At 40.6% G+C, this 19,201-nt stretch overlaps 3 protein-coding genes across 13 annotated transcripts in view; all 3 read left to right on the top strand.

Moving 5' to 3' along the window:
* The window catches only part of prom1a (prominin 1a), a 65,891-nt gene extending 58,898 nt beyond the window's left edge, over positions 1-6,993 (top strand). For 3 of the 11 annotated variants that reach the window (XM_068592794.1, XM_068592779.1, XM_068592871.1), the window contains 5 exons: positions 362-385; positions 804-872; positions 2,668-2,770; positions 3,559-3,595; positions 4,032-6,993. In XM_068592794.1, coding sequence (XP_068448895.1) covers positions 362-385; positions 804-872; positions 2,668-2,737 — 163 coding nt within the window. In that variant the 3' untranslated portion in view covers positions 2,738-2,770; positions 3,559-3,595; positions 4,032-6,993. Of the gene's footprint in view, positions 1-16; positions 2,771-2,961; positions 3,013-3,558; positions 3,596-4,031 lie in introns of those variants that run through there. The other 8 variants (XM_068592810.1, XM_068592801.1, XM_068592837.1 and 5 more) reach the window with 6 other exon arrangements.
* Positions 6,994-9,700: 2,707 nt separating this feature from the next.
* fgfbp2a (fibroblast growth factor binding protein 2a) lies at positions 9,701-10,360 on the top strand. The gene has a single exon (XM_068591593.1). The coding sequence runs from the start codon at positions 9,701-9,703 to the stop codon at positions 10,358-10,360; it is 660 nt and encodes a 219-aa protein (XP_068447694.1).
* Positions 10,361-11,791: 1,431 nt separating this feature from the next.
* LOC137796598 (fibroblast growth factor-binding protein 1-like) lies at positions 11,792-13,370 on the top strand. The gene is made up of 2 exons (XM_068594606.1): positions 11,792-11,876; positions 12,419-13,370. The coding sequence occupies exon 2, from the start codon at positions 12,438-12,440 to the stop codon at positions 13,068-13,070; it is 633 nt and encodes a 210-aa protein (XP_068450707.1). The 5' UTR covers positions 11,792-11,876; positions 12,419-12,437; the 3' UTR covers positions 13,071-13,370.
* The last annotated feature ends 5,831 nt before the right edge of the window (positions 13,371-19,201 follow it).

Below are 19,201 nucleotides of genomic sequence, written 5' to 3'. Positions count from 1 at the left end.
CTTCTCTTTCTTGTAGTTCCTCTGTTTCTGGGACTTGGCATTTTACTTTGTGATAACCATTTCTACTATTTCCATCTTCCATATCTTTATTGTTTCTTACATTCCTCTCTGTCAAGCACTTTGGCACTTTACAAAGAAACATTGACGCATTTGTCAATTTATATTTCTCCATTCATGACTCTTTCGTCTATTTACAAAATCCCGGCTTTACACAAATACAGCGTAATGTCTCCATCAGTGGCGTCTCTCGTCATGTGATCTGTGCTGGGTTACAACTTTATGGTGCATTTCTATCGCTGAACATTTTCAATAACATTATTATGTTGGTTTTTTGTTTTGTTTTTTGTGTGTATCTTTATAGCATTGAGACAATTCCCATGAAAACGTAAGACATTTAATCCATCCCGCTCTCCTTTTCACTTCACTATCACTCTGTGCTCTTCTCTGGATCTTGTACATAGACTTGTTTACTAAATTATTGGTGCTGGTTTACGTTTTTAAGCTTGGAATTGCTCTTATGGGTGAATGCTGTGGCTTCTTGTGGTGTGCTACCTTTGAAAAGTGTCCCTTACCTTTCATGAAGGGCTCTTGCAATCATTACCTTACAAGTACACCTGTTTTTTGGAAGTTATAGTGTGAATAAAACACTATGGTTTATACAAAAAAAGAAAAAAAAATCTCTTTTAACATTCTTGAAAAGTGTGACTACTCAAAACGAACGCATTTTCACTCGAAAACTGATCGGCATGTCTCCCACGTGACATTTTTCATCCCCTTGTTTGTATACAATATTTTGTTTTCAGTATGGAAATTGGTAATAATGGTTATCATAGTGAGAGCCCACAAGGTATCCCAAATCCTATGATGACAAGGTAAAGTTATGTCTATATAATCCTGTTACTGCATGTTATGGGAGGTGGAGGCATGTCTGGGGACGTGGGCTTTTTCTCTCGCAAAATGACGTTGCTGAACAGTGCATGCCTTTGAAGGAGTTGATTCATTACACCCGGACCCACACAAACACACACACACACACACACACACACACACACACACACACACACAAACACACTATATGGAGGCCAGCCAGCTGAACAATAACGAGAAAGCTGCAAAGTAATGGTAGCTTATATTTTGAGATATTGGATATGGCAGATTGTGTTTTTCAAGTCACAAAGTATTGATCAGATTGGTCAAGAAATTTCAGTGAATAGTTATATGCACATATTATAATAGTAATATGTGCATATTTGCTGCCTTCAAATATCGATGGCCCTACACATCACGTGATGACGATCTATTTGGCATCAGTTATGGACTCAGTTTCCCCTTGTTACATGAAATAAACTTCCAAAGTAGGCATGGTTTTAGGTTTACTTACTAAGAACGCTACTTCTGTTACCTTAGCATGGGCCCTTTACATCGTCAACAGTCCCTCATCGTTCTGCAGTTGCCTGTAACAAACAACTGGCTTTAGAGAGAGAGCCTTTCACATTTGTATGTTACCTCAGGGCCACCGTAGTTCTCCAAAACCACTTGGAAAAGAGGGGTGAACAGAGTGGCATTCAGTTGGTTGCAATCTGCAACACCACCACTAGATGCCACTGTATCCCACACACTGATCCTTTAACACACAGAAGTGAGATTGGTGTGATTTACTATTGTAAACTCTTCTCTCACTCCGAGTCAGTCCGTCTATTTTTGCTACCATTACTTGTATCTGTCTTCTTGTCAGATGTTCTGCTGTGTGTGTGTTTTGGGGATCTGTTGTTTCACTAAACTACTGCATGTTCTGTGTGTGTGCACTGGGACGTCCACGTCAATGAAAAATCATCCTGTTTCTTCTCATTTAGAGTCAGCCAAAGTCCGCCGAATGTACACCTGATCATTTTGTTCAGAGAGAGGCAAGCATGCAAAGCTTTGGTGTGATGCAGCGAATGACGCTACTTTGATTTCCTTCCTAATCTAACGAGACGTCTAACTGCATGTCATGTATGTTTAAGTTGCATTTGGACGAGGATGCGTTTGGGCAGACGACCTTCTGCAACAGAAGAGATGAGAAGAGAGCAAAACAGTTTAGATCAGACAAGCAAAAAAAGCTAATTACGATTTTGGCGTCTTTACTTGTCAAAGAGAACATTTTCAAAGAAATAAAATATAAATGTCGACCTCTTGACTTTTATATTTTTCGAGAAATTGAAACAAGTTAACAAGAAAATCCGTTTTCAAAATTGCAGTATGCTTTTAAAGGGGCAATGAGTCCTATATTACATATTATTTATCATTTATCAACAGATGACTGAAACACTGACACTTCCCCCTCCAGTTTCTTTTAAAACCACGTTAACCTGTAAGTGACACGAGCAATGAAGTCATAATTACAAAACAGGAGTGTTTGAAATCAATTTTGAGATAAATCTCTGAAATATCCCCCAACTAATATGATTATCTTGTGCTTTTTCGCCCCTTTAAGTGAGCGTACAGTGTATCTCTCTTGGCAGGATGTTGATGAAGCTGTTCTGCTCTCTTCATCGTGAACCGCTCGTCCTGTTTTTCTTTGCAAAGTAAAAGACGGTTTTCACAAAATGGTGATGGTTGAATTGTGACGTTAAAGTGTTTCCCCTTGTGTGTGTGTGTGTGTGTGTGTGTGTGTTCCCGTGCCGGTAGCGTCCCTACATATGACACTATGAACAGGTTCCCGCGGGCCTCGGCTCCTCCGAGGCACATCGACTGGTGACAGCGAGCCGGCTCTTGTTCTGGCTCCTGAAAGGTACCGAAAAACCGACCTCTGTCTCTGTGACTTCATTTAACGCCTTCCTTCCAATCCTCCATCTCTCTTCTGCACAGCTGCCATCTCGTCCTGCTGTTTGTCCGCCGTCAACACGCCCTCCATCTCTGTCCACGTTATTCGTCTTTTCTAAACCTGCACCTCTAACCAAACTCTTTAACACTTCTTTACAGCTGGTTTTAGTGCTTTTCTGCTCACAGTGACTTTGCAGGAAAACCATCATGGTGAGAAACGCTAAATCTGGAATCCCTAACGAACCATAAATGTCTTCATGGTATTTATGTCGGACTACTTGTGACTTGCTTAGTCAGTGTGCCGTAGAGGAGAGAAGCTGAATGTGCTAATCTGCTTTGTGTGACGCTTATTGAGAACAACATCATTTGCTTCTAAAAACTGCCTCTGTTACAAAACAGGTTGGCTGGAGTTCATATCCTGAATATCACATAAGATGTACGGCATTTTGGAATATAGCTTTTAATATCTGGAGGGGAATGCATTATTCAGAGAAGAAAGCATGTTGTCTTGGACTACTATAACTAGTGTGATTACTATATAATATATACTTTTCAAGTAGCAAAAAGCCCCATGCAGTCTTTGAAAACACTCCAGAGAGTTTCATGAGAGACTCGTGTGTCTTTTACTTCACAACTCAGCCAGAGCTGCATTATTCTCCCGGGCCATTCAAGAGAACAGAAAAAAGGCAATACATGAATTATACCCTTAATAATTTATGAATCTAATACATTTTTCTCCAATATTTGCCTTCCCAGTGCCCTCCAAAACTGGAACTGAAACGCACCATAATAAGTAAGTTTGCCTTCTTACATTTTAGATTAAAGGCATTGAGTCTCTTGCGATCAATGAAACAGTTAAGAATAAGAATACAAATAAGTTTCCTGCGTCCATGAATAAAATGACTCAGAATCATGGGTAAAGGAAGAATGAGTGGGATTTTCCTTAAAGACATTGGCTAGATAATTAATTATCTACAGATTGATAAATCAATGAAATCATGAAAATGAGCCGGAGGTGTTAGAAAAACTAAAGTTTGTTCACATTTTATTGTTATTTATTTAACTTCACGACTCAATGTGAGGATGGATTAGTGCAGGTTGTGTAGTTTCCTGACAGTAAACTATTGCAAGAGAGATCTTGTAAAGCTGTTATAAAAGTGGAGTAATGTCCTGACACATTCAGTACAGTTATTGTTTACTAATCATGACCTTTTTCATCTGTTTCCAAGCTGTTTGTGTCACGAGCCCCTCGGACCAGAAGAAGCTCAATAAAAGCTGGTTTCTTTGCAGCAGAAGAGGAACACACAAATCCCGTTGGGTGTTTTTTGTGTAGTTTTTTTTGTATCTGTAGCTCAACTCAACATCCTCAAACCGGACAGTTACACCTGCTCCCCATCCAAGGAGCTCCGCCTGCAGGACATGAGACTCTTCTCCCTCAGCATCAATCTGAGCCAGGCTTGTTCTGCAGCTGTTTTCTTATTTTTTTCAAAGGACTGCTGTGTCTGCGTTTACATTTGTTCAGACACAAAACCGAGCTGAAAAACACATTCAGCGAGAGGACGTGACAAAAACTGTGATGCCTGTTCATATATAAATGTTCATGTTAGTGCTTTATAGAAGACGGTGGCTGAAAGGTCACCCAAAGGTCATAGTGAGCTGCCAGAGGGAACTTTTTCACCTGCACTTAGAATGGATGCGTCGCATTCGACACCCGCTAATGCGAGAAAGTGGAAAGTCCGATATACATACATCTGTAAGAACAGGTGCACGTTAACGTGACATTTAAGGGGTTAAGAAGAAGTGCTGTTTGTTTCCGGGTGGCATGTCCGTTGTAACTGCACCACGTGTGAGTCGGTGGGTCTGAACATGTTTTTAAACGGCTGGATGATTTGAACAAAGTGGTAAAAATACAGAAACTGGTGTGTCCCCGCTAGATTTTTATGATTAGAATGAAGAAATTTAGCATGACTTTTAAAAACAATATATATGTTTACACTATTACAGAACATTCAGATGTCTTTGATGGTTTTTGAACGGATTGCAAATGACTGGTTGCCTTTCAGAAGTTTGTTTGATGCAGTTTTTGTTTTTGACAGATCTTCCTTAAAAGGGAAAATCCACTCGTGATGCAATGTCAGAAATCAGCAAGTATTTTGTGGTACAGTGTTTGTACTCTTTACCCTCCAAAACATCTTTGTTTATTCAAGTTTTTAGTATTTTCCCTTAACGTTGTTTCTTATGTTTCCCAGAATGTAATTAAAACAATCCTAACATTTTTTTTTTAAAGAAAGAAAGTGTTGGAACATTTACCATCAAAGCGACTTGTTGCTGCTTCCTGGCCTATTCTTGACGATGTAAACATGACTATGTTTATGTTTTTTTTGTCGAGGAATCCTTTAAAATTAAGCAATTTATAGGTAAAGCTTCTCCTCACAAGCTCCGTATGTCAATGGCTGGTAAGAAGTTTAACCAAAGAGTGATGTTCCCATCTTCGATTGAGTCATTTGATTGGTTAATGTCAACTGACAGCTTAAAAGTTGGACAAACACAATATTGTATTTATATAGAACTATGGAAATATGTTTTTACTTGTTAATCTCTCTTTGATAGTCTTTGAAGCCTTCATACTTATCTCGAAACCACCGTTTTCAAGCAAATCGGAAGGAGAACCATCAATACACAACAAAATAAATCAAAATAAATGCATCACCAAATACTATTTTACCAATAATTTAAGTATTTGAGGTGGATTTTCCCTTTTATTTACATAAAGTTAGAGCATAAGTTCATATTTCACACAATGACAAAGTGTCGTTCCCGAGCTAAAAACAACTGTCACGTTGAGTTCACTTCCGTGACATTTTTACTGAGATAGTGATGATGCGTTTAAAGTGGAGAAATACTTTCTCAAGCCAAATTTTTTTTTTTAACTGTAGGTCTCAGGTCTTTAGTGGTCTATCAGTGAAGTGCTTATTTTGTTTCTGCTTTTTAAAAACCCCACAGTAGCTATGGATACATTTTCAAACAAACTACACGGAACAAGTGAATGTATTCAAGAGCTCTATCTTTTATTTTGTATAGCTTGATGATGTTAGCTGAGAAATATGCTGAACTCTTCATTACTAACGCAATGGGCAAGCCAATCTAGTCGTCCCACCCCCTTCGCCTCCATGTTTACAGGTTAGATTTAGACAATCCATTTATGGGACAATTCAAAAAGTAGAAAACCAGTAGAATGCTTAATGGTTTACACGGTGGATGATGTCGATGCATTGTGGAAAATGTCCATCTTGACGTTGAAAGTTGTATATAGCGAATTGTCTTTGAATAAGCTATCATATCTTGCAGTACCATATGTAACTTTACAGTACTAAAATTGTCAATAAATTAATATAAATGTAAAGTACATTGAAATGTACTTTTTCACTCTATTTTCACAGATTATTTTAGAAAAAGCTAACACGAATTCAAAGTAGCTTTTTGATCCCACACCGTTAGCATCAAGGTTGTGCCTCTTCAAAACCAATGAATTAGCAAAGAAAACATGTAATATACTGAATCTCATTTTCATTTTATTCATTTTCATTTGACTAACATCACAATGGCAAACTCATTTCATGAATTAAAAGGTTATTTTAACCATTTAATCATTTCAGCTGAAGGTTTTGGCCAAACAAAGATCTAGGCTTGTTAGCTTGCAGCTAAAGTTAGCCAGTAGGTCATATATACTTGTACATGAAAGAGTACTGCAAAAGAACTACTACAGTATATGTAGTAGTATATTATACACAGTATACTATGATTTATGTAGTAGCAGTATTCTGTCTATTGCGATCTTGATAAAGTTTAACATGGCGCTAATTTAAAAAGGCTTTAGTTAGCATAAGATTAGCTGACAGCTTGTATTGACTTTTTCTTGTTAAGATGGACATTTTTTAAGGATCAGTGTACTATACAGGACTATCATTGTTGTCTGCTAGCAGCTGGATGTGACCCATCTTGCAAGAAAAACGGTCTGATTTTACTTTTTAAGTGCTTACAATAGATAGTGTGTCTCCGGACCTTCAGGACAGACACATTAGCGACTGGTTTGACCTGCGATGCTCGAAGTTGGGCACCGATGGAGCCATAGGGACGTCCTATGTGGCGGCAAAAAGAGTGTATAAATTGTGAATAAACTTTGAAATTCAATTCATTTTGGTTTGTTTTTTATTTTAGTACACTTTTGGTTGAAATGCTTTTAAATTTGAGGGATTTATTTTTGTGGGAAGAGCAACAAAAAAATGAATGAACAGCATAACACTTGCATTTAGCAAGAATGGGCAATCATACCGCATATATTTAAAGCTGTATATATTAAGATAGAGAAAAGCTACTGACAATGATTACATGATTCACGGGTTTTATTAAAAACAAAAGACATGTTTCATACAGTGGTGGAATAAGAACTTACTTAAAGCAATACAACTGTGTAAAAATACAAAAAGGTCATGCATTTTAAAATATTACCAAAGTAAAAGTACATAGGCTTCAAAACATACCTAAATTACTGAAGTAATCATTTTACAGGACAGTCCCATTCAGATGAATGCCTCTTATTTAATGGAGTTATGATTATTGATACTTTGATGACTACATCACTTTAATATTGCCGCTAGTAGATGTGGAGCTACTTTCAATCTAGCGTTGGTGGGTAGCATGTGAACTTCCCGTAGGAAATCAATATAGTTATTGATATAATGATCAAATAATGTACTTGATATATTTTGCAACATTTATCTGAGTAAGGAAAGTACATTATCATATTAATGTATATAAAAAGTACTATATTTAACCCCTGAAGTGTAAGGGTAGAAATATAAAGTACAAGTATCTTAAAATTGTACAGTAATTGAGTAAATGTACTTTGCCACATTCGGGGAACATGACACGTTTTGCTTATAGTGTATTTTAAGTCTTTAACACAAGACTGCACATTCCTATGTGGTGCTGCTACTGCTGGCCAGAGCCCACTGGTTGCGTTATTGGTCAGCTATTTTCAAGAGGAGATGATTATCTTCTTCCATAAGCTTTGCTCTGAGGTTTTCTTGGGCATCAAACAGTATGTGAATAAACACCACCAGCTAAACCGCACGCCGGCTCCTTCCTGCTTCTAAATAGGTTTGTATAAAAGACAAATGAGAACAAAAAGAAAAAAACATCAAAAACAGAAGCAGTGGTTCATAAAAAAAAATCAAATTCAACCCACGCCTGAATGGCTATTTCTGAGTACCTGCACAAGATGTACAATACATGATCCATGAGGGTTGAGCTATACATTAACTCTGTCAGCAGGAGCTACGATGCTATATGCATGGAGAAAGGTATCCTGCAGTTAAAATGCCTATACAGCTTACTGTCAGGAGGAAAATTCTCCAGCAAAGAAAACCTTACATACTTTATGCCCAGTGTTAGGAGCTGCCACAGAAAACTTCCCTGCATGCTAATAAGATGAATAAAGCTGTATTGAACTGAATATCATGCACACCATCGGACGGCATACTCTGCATTTACACAGAGTTATCAGACAAAGTGTGCTGCTGAATATGCTGCAGTCTCAGGGGAACACTCAGCGGGTGGTGGAGGAGAGACTTTAATAAGAAACACTGCTGGTTTTGCAGTAGCTTGAGAATTTCACATCAAAATGATCAGCCCCAAGTTGTGATAACATTACTGCTGGAATGAGCATGAAGCCAATACTGGACAAGGGTGGAAAGTAACTGAGTACATTTACTCAAATGCTTTACTTATATACAAATTTGAGGGACTTTCGCTTCACTGGAGTATTTCAATGTGATCGTATACTTCTTTTAATACAAACAAAACATATGATCAATTTATAAAATATGATCCTGTGTTGTTTCGATTAAACTATCCAACAATATACACAGTAGTTCAAATGTACCCCCCTCCACCATTAAAATGCTGCACAAGTACTGTAACTTTTCCTTTTAAGTGAAATCATGAATGCATGCGTCTTCCTTGTCAAGAAGTATTTTTACCTTCTTCTACCACCACTGTTATAAAACTGTTGAGTACATTCCACAAATTATCTTTAGAAAACAGGGCTTAGAGACATTCAACATTTGTGTTTAAATGCATCGTATATACCAGTTCTTTCCACTGGAAATAGTGAAGCTAAATCTCTTCCGGATGTTTTGACTACAGGTCCCTCATTAATCACAATGGGGCCCTTTTTCTCTTGAAAATTACACCACTTACAGACGTACCCTGCAAACATGCTAACTCACTTCGACTACTACAGAGATTCCTTGTTCCTTCCTAATTGGCACGAAGACTTAAGCTCGGTCTGCCACGTGTGAGTGACTCCTCCTCACGTTTCTTTGTGGTTGTGCAGTCTGATTGTGTTTATATTTGGGAGGGAAATGACAGGCTGCACTGCATGGTAGTGAGCTGCAACTGCCTTTTAAAAACAAGCGAGAACTTGAGGGCCTCAGAAGGCTCCTTTACACGAGCGTATTCCCAGACATGCCATGTTTCTCTTTAATTGAGATTCAACAGACACAGGATAATTATTCAAAAAAAAATATGTTCGCATGATTGCAAAAAAAAGGCCTCTGGCGACCGAAATTGCACGGAAATCTTCAAGAAGATGCAATTGGCATTTGTGTGTGACAGCTCATTGCATAACAACTGAATGAACACGAGCATCACTGTAAACATCTCGTGTGGCCCTTGCTTTCTCCAGACAGCCATAAATGATGTAGTTGCTGCTCTCCTCCCCCCCGAAGGAAGTTTGAATTCCTCCTTTGTCCGCTCAGACAATAAATAGCAGGCGTTACCCTCAGCCTGAGCAGTCCCACTCTCCTCCTCCGACACTCAGCCTCCACCCGACACCATGTGGACCCCGGACAGCGCTCTGGTGCTTCTGCTCGCCTGCTGCCTTTGGTCAGCCGAGGCTCAGAGCGAGAGGAGACCAAACATCTGGGACGATCCTATCACATTCAAAACTCAGGCCAAGGACTCGTGCACCATGTCCATCACCGGTCAAGGGGAGTTCACCAGGCTGAGGCTGGCGTGCCGGAGCAGCAAGCGCTCCTACTGGTGCGAATACGTGGGCAGGCCTTACACCTGCAGCCCCTACAACAAAAACCCTCGCCACTACTTCGTCCAGATGATGTGGGGCCTCAGAAAGCTCCACAACGCCTGCCTGGCGCCGAGGCAGATCAAACCTCACATGTGCAGGAAGGCGACCGAAGAGTCCCAAATGGTCTTCTCGTCCGCTTCCTTCTCCCGGTCGAGGCCAGAGGCCTCAGCGAGGACGAGACCGGCCGCACAGCCCAGCAGACCTCAGCCCCCTCGGCCCGCGCCCACGAGGCCTGGTTCTGCGAGTCAGAGCATTCGAGTCCCGACACGTGCGACGCCCACACCGAGTGCCAGCCCGCCGCCACCAGCGACAAGCCCCGTGGTGAGCAACGCCAAGAGGACGGCTCAGCGGTACTGCTGGAGGTCACTTCAGGGCATCTGCTCTTACGTCATCGGTTTGGTTCGGCAATAAGGCGGGAGGTGAGCCACAGAACCGGGCCTCTTTATTAACACGCAGCTTTAATATGTTGTTTTAGGACTATTCCAAGAGTACTATTCCAAGAGTGCTGTGGTTTCAAATTCAAATTTAAATCTAGCTCGCCTCCAGCATTCAGTCTTTTACATAAATTACAACTGTATATGCATTTCTGCCTCTGCTCTATTCACAGATTTACCAGTGATGATCATTTCTGATATCTGATTAAAGCGGCCCGAAGAGGGAAATTCCAGACCAGCAGTGTGTTCATCTGTGGGCGAAGAGATGGAAGAACTGTAGCGCTCTCTTTAGGGGAAGGGATGGTACTGCTGAGGCCGAACAAAGTTGGATTTCTCCGTTTAACTGTGTGCATCATCCTCCAAATGTCACAGCTTAGGAAAACCCTACCCATCTTAATTGTGGAAGAGCAAACTAAATGGCTCACATAGCAGGCTATAAAACATGTAGCAAATGGTACAAACACTACTTTCACTCGTGAGAATGTTTTTGCTGCTGCACAAACCTGTTCGGAAATAAATGGCCATTGGGAAAGTACACAGATAACTCACTGGTCATTTATTTTTGATTATATTTGTTTACTTGTATATAATCTACTTGCGTCACTTGATATTACTGTATTATATTAATTATACAATGACTTTTTAAATGATTTTATTAAATAAATGAACATTATTCCTTAATTATTTTGTGTCTTTAAGCTTCATTTTATTTCTCTGTCTCGATGAAAGTACAACAATAATGCAAAATAGTTGAATGTGTTTTGGTAAGTGTTATTTGACAGCAGAAGAGCAGCAATATTGAAAACATCTGTCAATCTGTATTTTATTCATCCTCATCAATGGTCATCAACAAACACTGGAGTTATCTGCTATTCTGCGTTTGGCCTCTTGGTGTCACTGTTGCTTAAGTTTAACAGACCACCGAGTTCAATCGGTGACTTCCTCCTGCAGGGACATCTGGCTCTAAGATGCTGGAGGTCCAGTCATTTTATCTCTGGCACACTGTGCAGATGGTGCAGTGAAGGTTTAAAACACGAAGAGTTGTAAGAAGTTGTTTAAAATTAATGCTCAAGTTATCATAAAAGCAGGTGGGACTTCATGAAGCCGGTCGCAGTATCTACCAAAACAGATTAAATTTAGTCTCGATAAAGTCCCGTAAATCTGGTATACCCAAGTTTCCTTTTTTTTTTTTTTTCTTCATGTTTTAAGTAATTACCCTTTGCTCGATATAAAAGCAGTTCTGGCTACAAACTAAAACAGAGAGAAAATAGTTGAGAATGTGCACGAAACACTGAGGAGGACTAGTGCGTGTGTGTGTGTGTGTGTGTGTGTGTGTGTGTGTGTGCGTGTGTGTGTGTGTGTGTGTGTGTGTGTGTGTGAAGGGGAGGGTTGATTCTGCAGCAGCATACTGTAAGTGCAGGTGCAGTGAGGGAGACTCTCAGCTCTCACGTCAAGACTGAAAACTGAAGTTTACTCTGAAAACTTAAACTAAGGTAAGTCGTCTCCGTTTCATCGGTCTCATGATCCCTGGTTACTTATTACTTTTCTATCAATTTAGGATTATAACTATCTTTACTTTATAATCCATCGCTATGTTTATGTCAACCTTTACTCTGCTTGTTTCATGCACGGCTGTCTTTTAAACTAAAACTTGATTTTTTGCCAATTCCTTTCAAGATTAATATCTTTTTTCATATATATCTCAATGCACTGTAACTTCTTAGTCCTCTTTATATTCTGCTGTATTTCATTGCTTATGTTTATCTTATAATTCATTTAACTCTTTTCAAATTCAATGTATGTGGTTTTAATATTGTTTCTTTTATATTTTGTATTTATTAATTTGTATATCCTAGCGTGAAGCACTTTAATTTGCCTTTGAAGATGCTTTTGTAAAATAACTTTCCTTTTAGGTAAAATAGTCATTTTTGTTTAAAACATAGGTCTAATAGGGAATAATAATTATTCTTTTTAAGAAGGCAGATGAAAGGGATTCAAGGTCATTATCTAATTCCTGGTCCTTATCCGCCTGCAGGGTGTGTCGCTCTGCTCTCATGGCTCTCCTCACCAATGTCGCCATCCTGCTGGTCTTGGCTTGTATTTCCCATCAGCTGATGTTGAGCAGCTGCCAGAAGAGCCGTGGACGTCGGGGCAGAGGGGTGGACAGAGGACAACACAAGGTCAAGCCGGGGCTGAAGGTGGGCCGCCAATCCAAAGCTGCCCCCGCACAGCCCCTCAAGGGCAGAATGGTCACCAGAGACAAGTCCGAGTGCACCTGGGCAGCAACAGGCGAGGACATCTTCATCCTCGGCGTCACCTGCAAGAAGGGGGAAAGGAGCTTCAGCTGCGAATACGTCGCCAGACCGGCCGCCTGTTCCCAGTATGCCTCCAACGCCAAACTGTACTGGAAGCAAATCGCCAGGGCGCTGAAGAAGCAGAAGAGCTTGTGCCAGGACAGCCGCGCGTTGGTCAGGGCGGGCGTGTGCCGGAGAGCGGCTGGAGAGGCTCATTTCCGACTCCGTGACGCTCAGAGGAAGACTTTCCCAACTCCTACACCACAACCGGAACGCAGAGTCGTCAAATCCTGTCAACCGAGTAACAGGAAGCTGGCTGAGGAGCACTGCAGCGACGCCTGGTCGAGTTTCTGCACGTTCTTTTTTACGATGGTGCAGGATGATGACTGCTGAGGCAGGAGAATGAATCCCACTCTCTATGCAGTAACATTAATACTTATCTTGTTATAGATAATGTAAAAGATGTATTTCCCCACATACAATGATTCTAACCCCTTAGTTCACACTTTTTCTATCTATTCTTTAATGTTCCATTTGTCCTATTTGGGAGACATTCACTGGGGTGATATCTTGCTTTATTGGACACACATAGGCTTTCCATAATGTAAGTAATGAGCCTTTCTATCTGTCTGACAGCAGATCTTCATGTGTTTTCATTTTAAAGTCATTTGTTGTCTATCATGCTACAAAAAAAACTGCTCAAACAAGAGAACGTTGTCTTGTCATTCATGTCAAAGCTCTTCTGTCTTTCCCAAGTGTGAGCGCGCAGTCCTGCTGAAGGTATTCACTGGGAGATTAGCAGTTTGAGCATGTTGGGTATTGACACAGTAATGTAACCAGAGGGAGTGAGGTTTTCTAGAAAGCTTCAGCCTGCATACTTTGGCACTGACAAGCCTTTGAGTTCAAGATCAACTTGCGAAACCAAAGTGGAAAAGGCAGCAGGGTCTTGTTCAACAAAGGGTGTTTGCCAGAATAAACAGAAGATACATCGTGTCTGGAGTTTTATAACAGGGTTATAACATGTATATATGATATGTATCTATCATAACAATACAACCAACATACACTTGACTAGTACTCTCAAATCTTAAGTATTGTTTTACGTGACATCAAACCAACAGCGAGCGAGGTTTTCACAAGTTGAGCGGTGAAATGAGACTATTTACTGAAGTAAAAGTACCAATACCACAATACATAAACACTCCATCTGAAGAAAAAGCCCTGCATTAAAAGTGTAACTTCAATAAAAGTGCATAACTAAGTAAACAAAGTGTACTAGCAACAAAGTGTAGTACTAACAGCATTAAAAGGGAAAGCACTCATGATAAGGCAACAGTCAATGTCATATTATTGTTTTACTGGATCATTATTGTTGATATATTCATTTGTAAGCAGTACTTATATCTTGCAATGGTCAAGGTGGAACTTTTTTTAAGTACTTAAAATAGTAGTAGTAGTACTTCAACTACTTTTGGTAGTTTAATCTGGAAGATTGGATCATATTTTATAAAAAGGATCGTGTGTTTATCTTTAAAGCCCATAAGGTCATTTTTAAAACCTTAGGGCAACCGTTGCTGCAGTGAAAAGTATCAGATATTCAAGTAGTACAGGTACTTCAGAACTGTACTTGTATAGAGTACTTTCCAGCACTGCTAATGATCAAGTGGGTTCATTTTAGTGTTATTTCTACACGCTCACTGAGAAAAAATCCCTAGAATAAGTTATTTGTGTGTGGAAAATCTTATTTTTACCTTTGACTTGTGTCCTGAGGTGTCCCACAGGACACAAGAATCAGGCCTTCAGAAAGAAGAAACTCTAAACTCCTCGGTTGGGCTAATTGAAGCAAGAAATTGAAAAAGAGAAGAGTTCCTCACTGCTAAAACAGATGTTTGTGTTGTCCCTTCCTGTGGTCCAGAATGTACATGTGATGCTTATTATATTTATCAGCTTCCTAAAGTGAACAGGACCAATATTTATATAAATCATCAGCATCAAACACGAGCAGATCCAGATTCTCACACAAGAGGCAGACACAGCTTTCCCCACCCACAGCCGCTCCACCAGACCAGAACAGATCAGCCTCGGGACATGCTGTGATTTGGGGAAAGGCAAATGGCTCTCATTTTTCTTGATGATTTCAGCTCCATCTCCTGCTGTAACACAACACATTACCCACAGCTGAAATCCATCAAATTCACCGACTCTCAGCAGGTTGCATTCTGGGCTCACGTAGGAAACGGCAACCAAAAAAGAAAATTCGAGGGCATTCACAAAATAAGCGTGGGGATGCAGTGAACATAGAAGTACATTCAGGGAGGAGTTTTCCTCGCAAACAGGATTTCTGAAACAGCAGCTGCTCCAGACGAGCAGCTGCTGAAATGTGATGCAAAGCAGATGCTCAGTAAAAACAGAAAATCACCAATTAATTAATTAAACAACTTCGTCCTCATTTGAAAAAATAACCAGGTGACAGAGTTCAAGTCGTTGAAAAGAGTTTCACGTGAGGCACCAAATGTCCTTTCAAATGCACCAACCAGCGCAAAATGAATACACTGAAGGACGTGTGAATGAAGACTTAAATTGTACAACTGCACTGAACAACCGAAAGTAATGGTCGGTTGAATGAACTGGCCAACAGAATACTGCATGCCTGAGTGAGTGAACAGTCAGGGTGACGGTGGTGTTTTTGGGTGGAAGAACTGCGGCTTTGGTGTTTGTTATCATGTTCTTGACCGCAACATCTCCTCCGAATAACACAAACGGAAAGAAGATACTTCTTCTCTGACAAGCTCCAGCAGCTACCACTGTCAAAGAACCGCTACATGTTAAATGTGATTACTTTTACCAACTATTTGGTTCATAACAATATCCCACGACGAGTGGGCACTGAAGTGTTTAGTCTCACATAATTCTTAAAAACACAGACGCTTAAATGTGTGCTGCACAGGATAATCTGTATGCTTCACAGTCACTGTAGTTTACGTGAATTTCGTCTTCTTTTTTACGTTCAAAAATATTTTCGTGTTGTTTTTATTGTATATAGGAGCCTGACTTACCTTTTCAGCAACATAGAGTCCTTTACACGGTGACACAGGACAGGCACATGCTCCACAATGTGTATGGTGTTGATCTCTGATAAAACACAGATAAACCCCGTGCCAGTATATTCACTGCAAACATGTATCTATTCTTTGTCTTCACCGTGATCCGACTATAAAAGACACACTTGAATTGCCGGTCTGTGACGAGACACAGACTCTGGCCCCCGGGATTACGACACCCACCACTCAAAGGAGTGTGGAAAGCCCAGCAGGATAAAAACATGTGAAACAGACACGCGGTGACAACACATGACTGAAGAGGTCAATTTCAAATGTTTTCAGCCTCCTAGGCTTTCCACACCACCTGCTTCCTTCTTATCATATAGACTAAAGGACACACTACTTCTTCATTGTCATTGGACATGAATGCTGATGTGTGAAATTGTCCAATTTGAATATAATTCCGAGAGACACTGGACTGGAAAAGACATTTTGCTGTTGTTGTGGGCAGTAGATATACAGGAAGGGACTCTATTCTTTCAGGCTTGGCACTCCATGCTGCTTTAAACCTCTGTCGTATCCTCTTGTAGGCCGAGACAAAGCATCCTTCCTGAGTGGGCTGTGGATGTTGTGGATTTACGGGTGGCCTGACTGCCTGTGGCTGCTGATTGGCTGAGAGGCGGGCCTTGCCTTGGTCAAACTAAAAGTTTACAATCGACTCTAAGGAGATTTGTGTGTGTGTGTGTGTGTGTGTGTGTGTGTGTGTGTGTGTGTGTGTGTGTGTGTGTGTGTGTGTGTGTGTGTGCACAACCAGGCTTACACACTCTTTTGAATGCCTGGGCATTTAAAGAGCTTTTAGCTCGGTGGAGCCAAGATTACAAAAAACTGAGGGGAATTAATAAAACATCACAAATATGACATTGTTAGCGTGAAATGAGAGTGATTAGCGTGTGCTGGTGGCGGGTCAGGACCGAGAAACACAAGCTGGACTATAACTGGCAAAGTCGCTCTTTCAACACATGAAGAGTGATCAACTGAATCAGCATTTACCTGAAATCTGTGGTGGGGAAGTTATATAAGCGTCCCAAACTTCATCTCTCTTCATTTGTGAACAACACGTGCCACTGGAGGCTGGTTTACAGCATTTTCCTGCAGTGCAAATGAACATCCAGCACATTAAAGTGATTTATGATCTATGATTTATTAAGTCAGAGCTCGCAGCTGCATGGCCACATTAAAGCTGAGTCACTCTTACTGATTAACAACCGTACCAACCACCCAGACTGAGACATATTATAGTTGTTTTGTGTCGTAGCACAGTGGAGAGAACAAAAACATATAAATCATAAATTGGGAGTTGTTGTTTGCGGTTATATTTAAGGGTATTGCGAAATAAATTGTATCCAATCAGGGAATTCCTCAACTCAGGTGTTCGCCTCATTAAAGCAGCATTAATACATGGCCATTATTACCATTATTGGTGATACACAGCTCAAATTGTCAAAATTAGAGTTTTATACTCAACCTCATCATCATATATGCATTTTATAAGTATTTTTAAATGGCAACCAGTAAAAAGAGATAACTGAGCTCTGGCACCACCTCCAGCCACATTATGGTATTTAAGATATGTTTAACTCATCTTTTAAATGTAGGAACATATAAGTAACGAGATGCAGAGATCCTGCATATTTGACTTCAAATTAAATGTCACAGGAAGTGCTTCCACTGATCATAACAATTCATTGGTTGGTTGTTTATTGCTTCTGCAGTCGACGTAAGAAGACCGTTGTTGATGAAATGTTATCGATGTACGGATCAATATGAGGCGTTTTCGGTGAGTTACCTAGATTTTGATATCGATTGTTTGTTGGTTGTTGTCTTGACATTATCGTGAACTGTAGCTGCTGTGATGGACCGATCTTGAAATGGGTAGGCTGGTTGGACGCCCAAGAACCGTAGCTTTCCGTAGCAGTGCCACACTATCACGCTATCTTTGTTCAAAGGAACAAAAAACACACGTTAGTCGGTGCACGCGACACACTAACAGAGAGTTCGTTGATCTATCTTCACGGGGCTGGCCTTGGACAGCTACTTCTTCGAGCCATTTGCATGACCTTCCACGTGCCAATGAGGTCATTGGGCCAGACAATTGACAACAAGCCCATCAACCCGATAACTTCTTGGGGGGATATGATGTTGCTTACGCTATTATCAAACCCGGGGCTCTCGTGTGACAGACGCGCGCACCAACCATTCACCCACCGTGCTGGGATAATAAGTAGATATCAGTGGGTATGTTTATCTTTTACAAGTGGCTGAGCCAGATGGACAGTGTGTTGAGGCCGGGCGACGCTCACAGAGACACGGAGCATGTTTTTAAAAAAAAATTAATTTCCTGTGGAGACGTTCACGGTGAACAGTTCAACTGCATGGCTTTTCAAAGCAAGGGCGCAGGTTTGCATGGAGTCCGTTAGGGACGGGTCACGACCAAAGTTAGGGAAAGACACAATAGTCCCCACCCATATGGGAAAATATTTGCACTATATTTTGAAAACTCATTCGTATTGTTGTATAAACTATCGTAGCGACCATGTACAGGTATCTGTTGGGGGGGATGTTCAGGCGGGGGTCTCTCTCTCTCTCTCTCTCTCTCTCTCTCTCTCTCTCTGGTTAGGGTTAGTTTATAGGGTTGTTTATTGTTCTTCTCAACAGAAGTTGTATTACCAGCGGAGGAGCAAACAGCAACACTTTGTGTAGTATACACACACACACACACACACACACACACACACACACACACACACACACACACACACACACTCACACACACAACGACACACAGGTGTGGTGCGCTGAAACTCCAGAACATGAAATGAGCTTACAAACTGTCCATTTACACATACATGAATATTAAGCTCTGATTCGACATGCAGTCACTTTGCGAGGAAAGTAGCCATTAAGGTAATACTTCCTTGCCCAGTTAGCGTCTTAGTTCATTTTAACATTGATGTCAATGCAGAAAGCATCTACACAGCACCAGGTTCTACTAAAACAGTAAACACACAGAGAATATATCATAGAAGATATGTACATGCTACATACAGATTTACTTACAGACTTAGATCATGTATCGGAGATTAACTGCAATAAAAAGCTCAGACAGATACACCTCTTTCTCCCTGAACGACTTTAACTACAGGGTAAAAGTAATGTCAATTACAGTAGACGTGGGCTTGTCTGCAGAGAGAGAATGAGCCTCTGAGCGAATGCATGCCAATACACGAAAACATTTTCCAACTTGAACCTTCAGGTGTTTTTCTGAAAAGGTCACGTCTTGCAGACAGAGATATGTTGAACATAAGGAGAGGCTTGTCAACCGTAATCCTGACGGGTGTGTTTAGATTTGTAGGATGAATGCATGGAGCCAAGACCCCTATATGCATAAATAGACTGTTCTCACTCACTCACAGATCACTTGAA

The sequence above is a fragment of the Clinocottus analis genome, unplaced genomic scaffold (assembly GCF_023055335.1).
Source record: "Clinocottus analis isolate CAN_PGR_092001 unplaced genomic scaffold, fCliAna1.0.p SCAF_10, whole genome shotgun sequence".
Lineage (NCBI taxonomy): Eukaryota > Metazoa > Chordata > Actinopteri > Perciformes > Cottidae > Clinocottus > Clinocottus analis.
Note: the sequence above shows the minus strand (reverse complement) of the source record. Positions and strands in the feature narration are given on the sequence as shown.

Coding starts and splice junctions, on each gene's coding strand:
- fgfbp2a (XM_068591593.1), top strand. CDS start 9,701: ATGTGGACCCCGGACAGCGCTCTGGTGCTTCTGCTCGCCTGCTGCCTT.
- LOC137796598 (XM_068594606.1), top strand. CDS start 12,438: ATGGCTCTCCTCACCAATGTCGCCATCCTGCTGGTCTTGGCTTGTATT.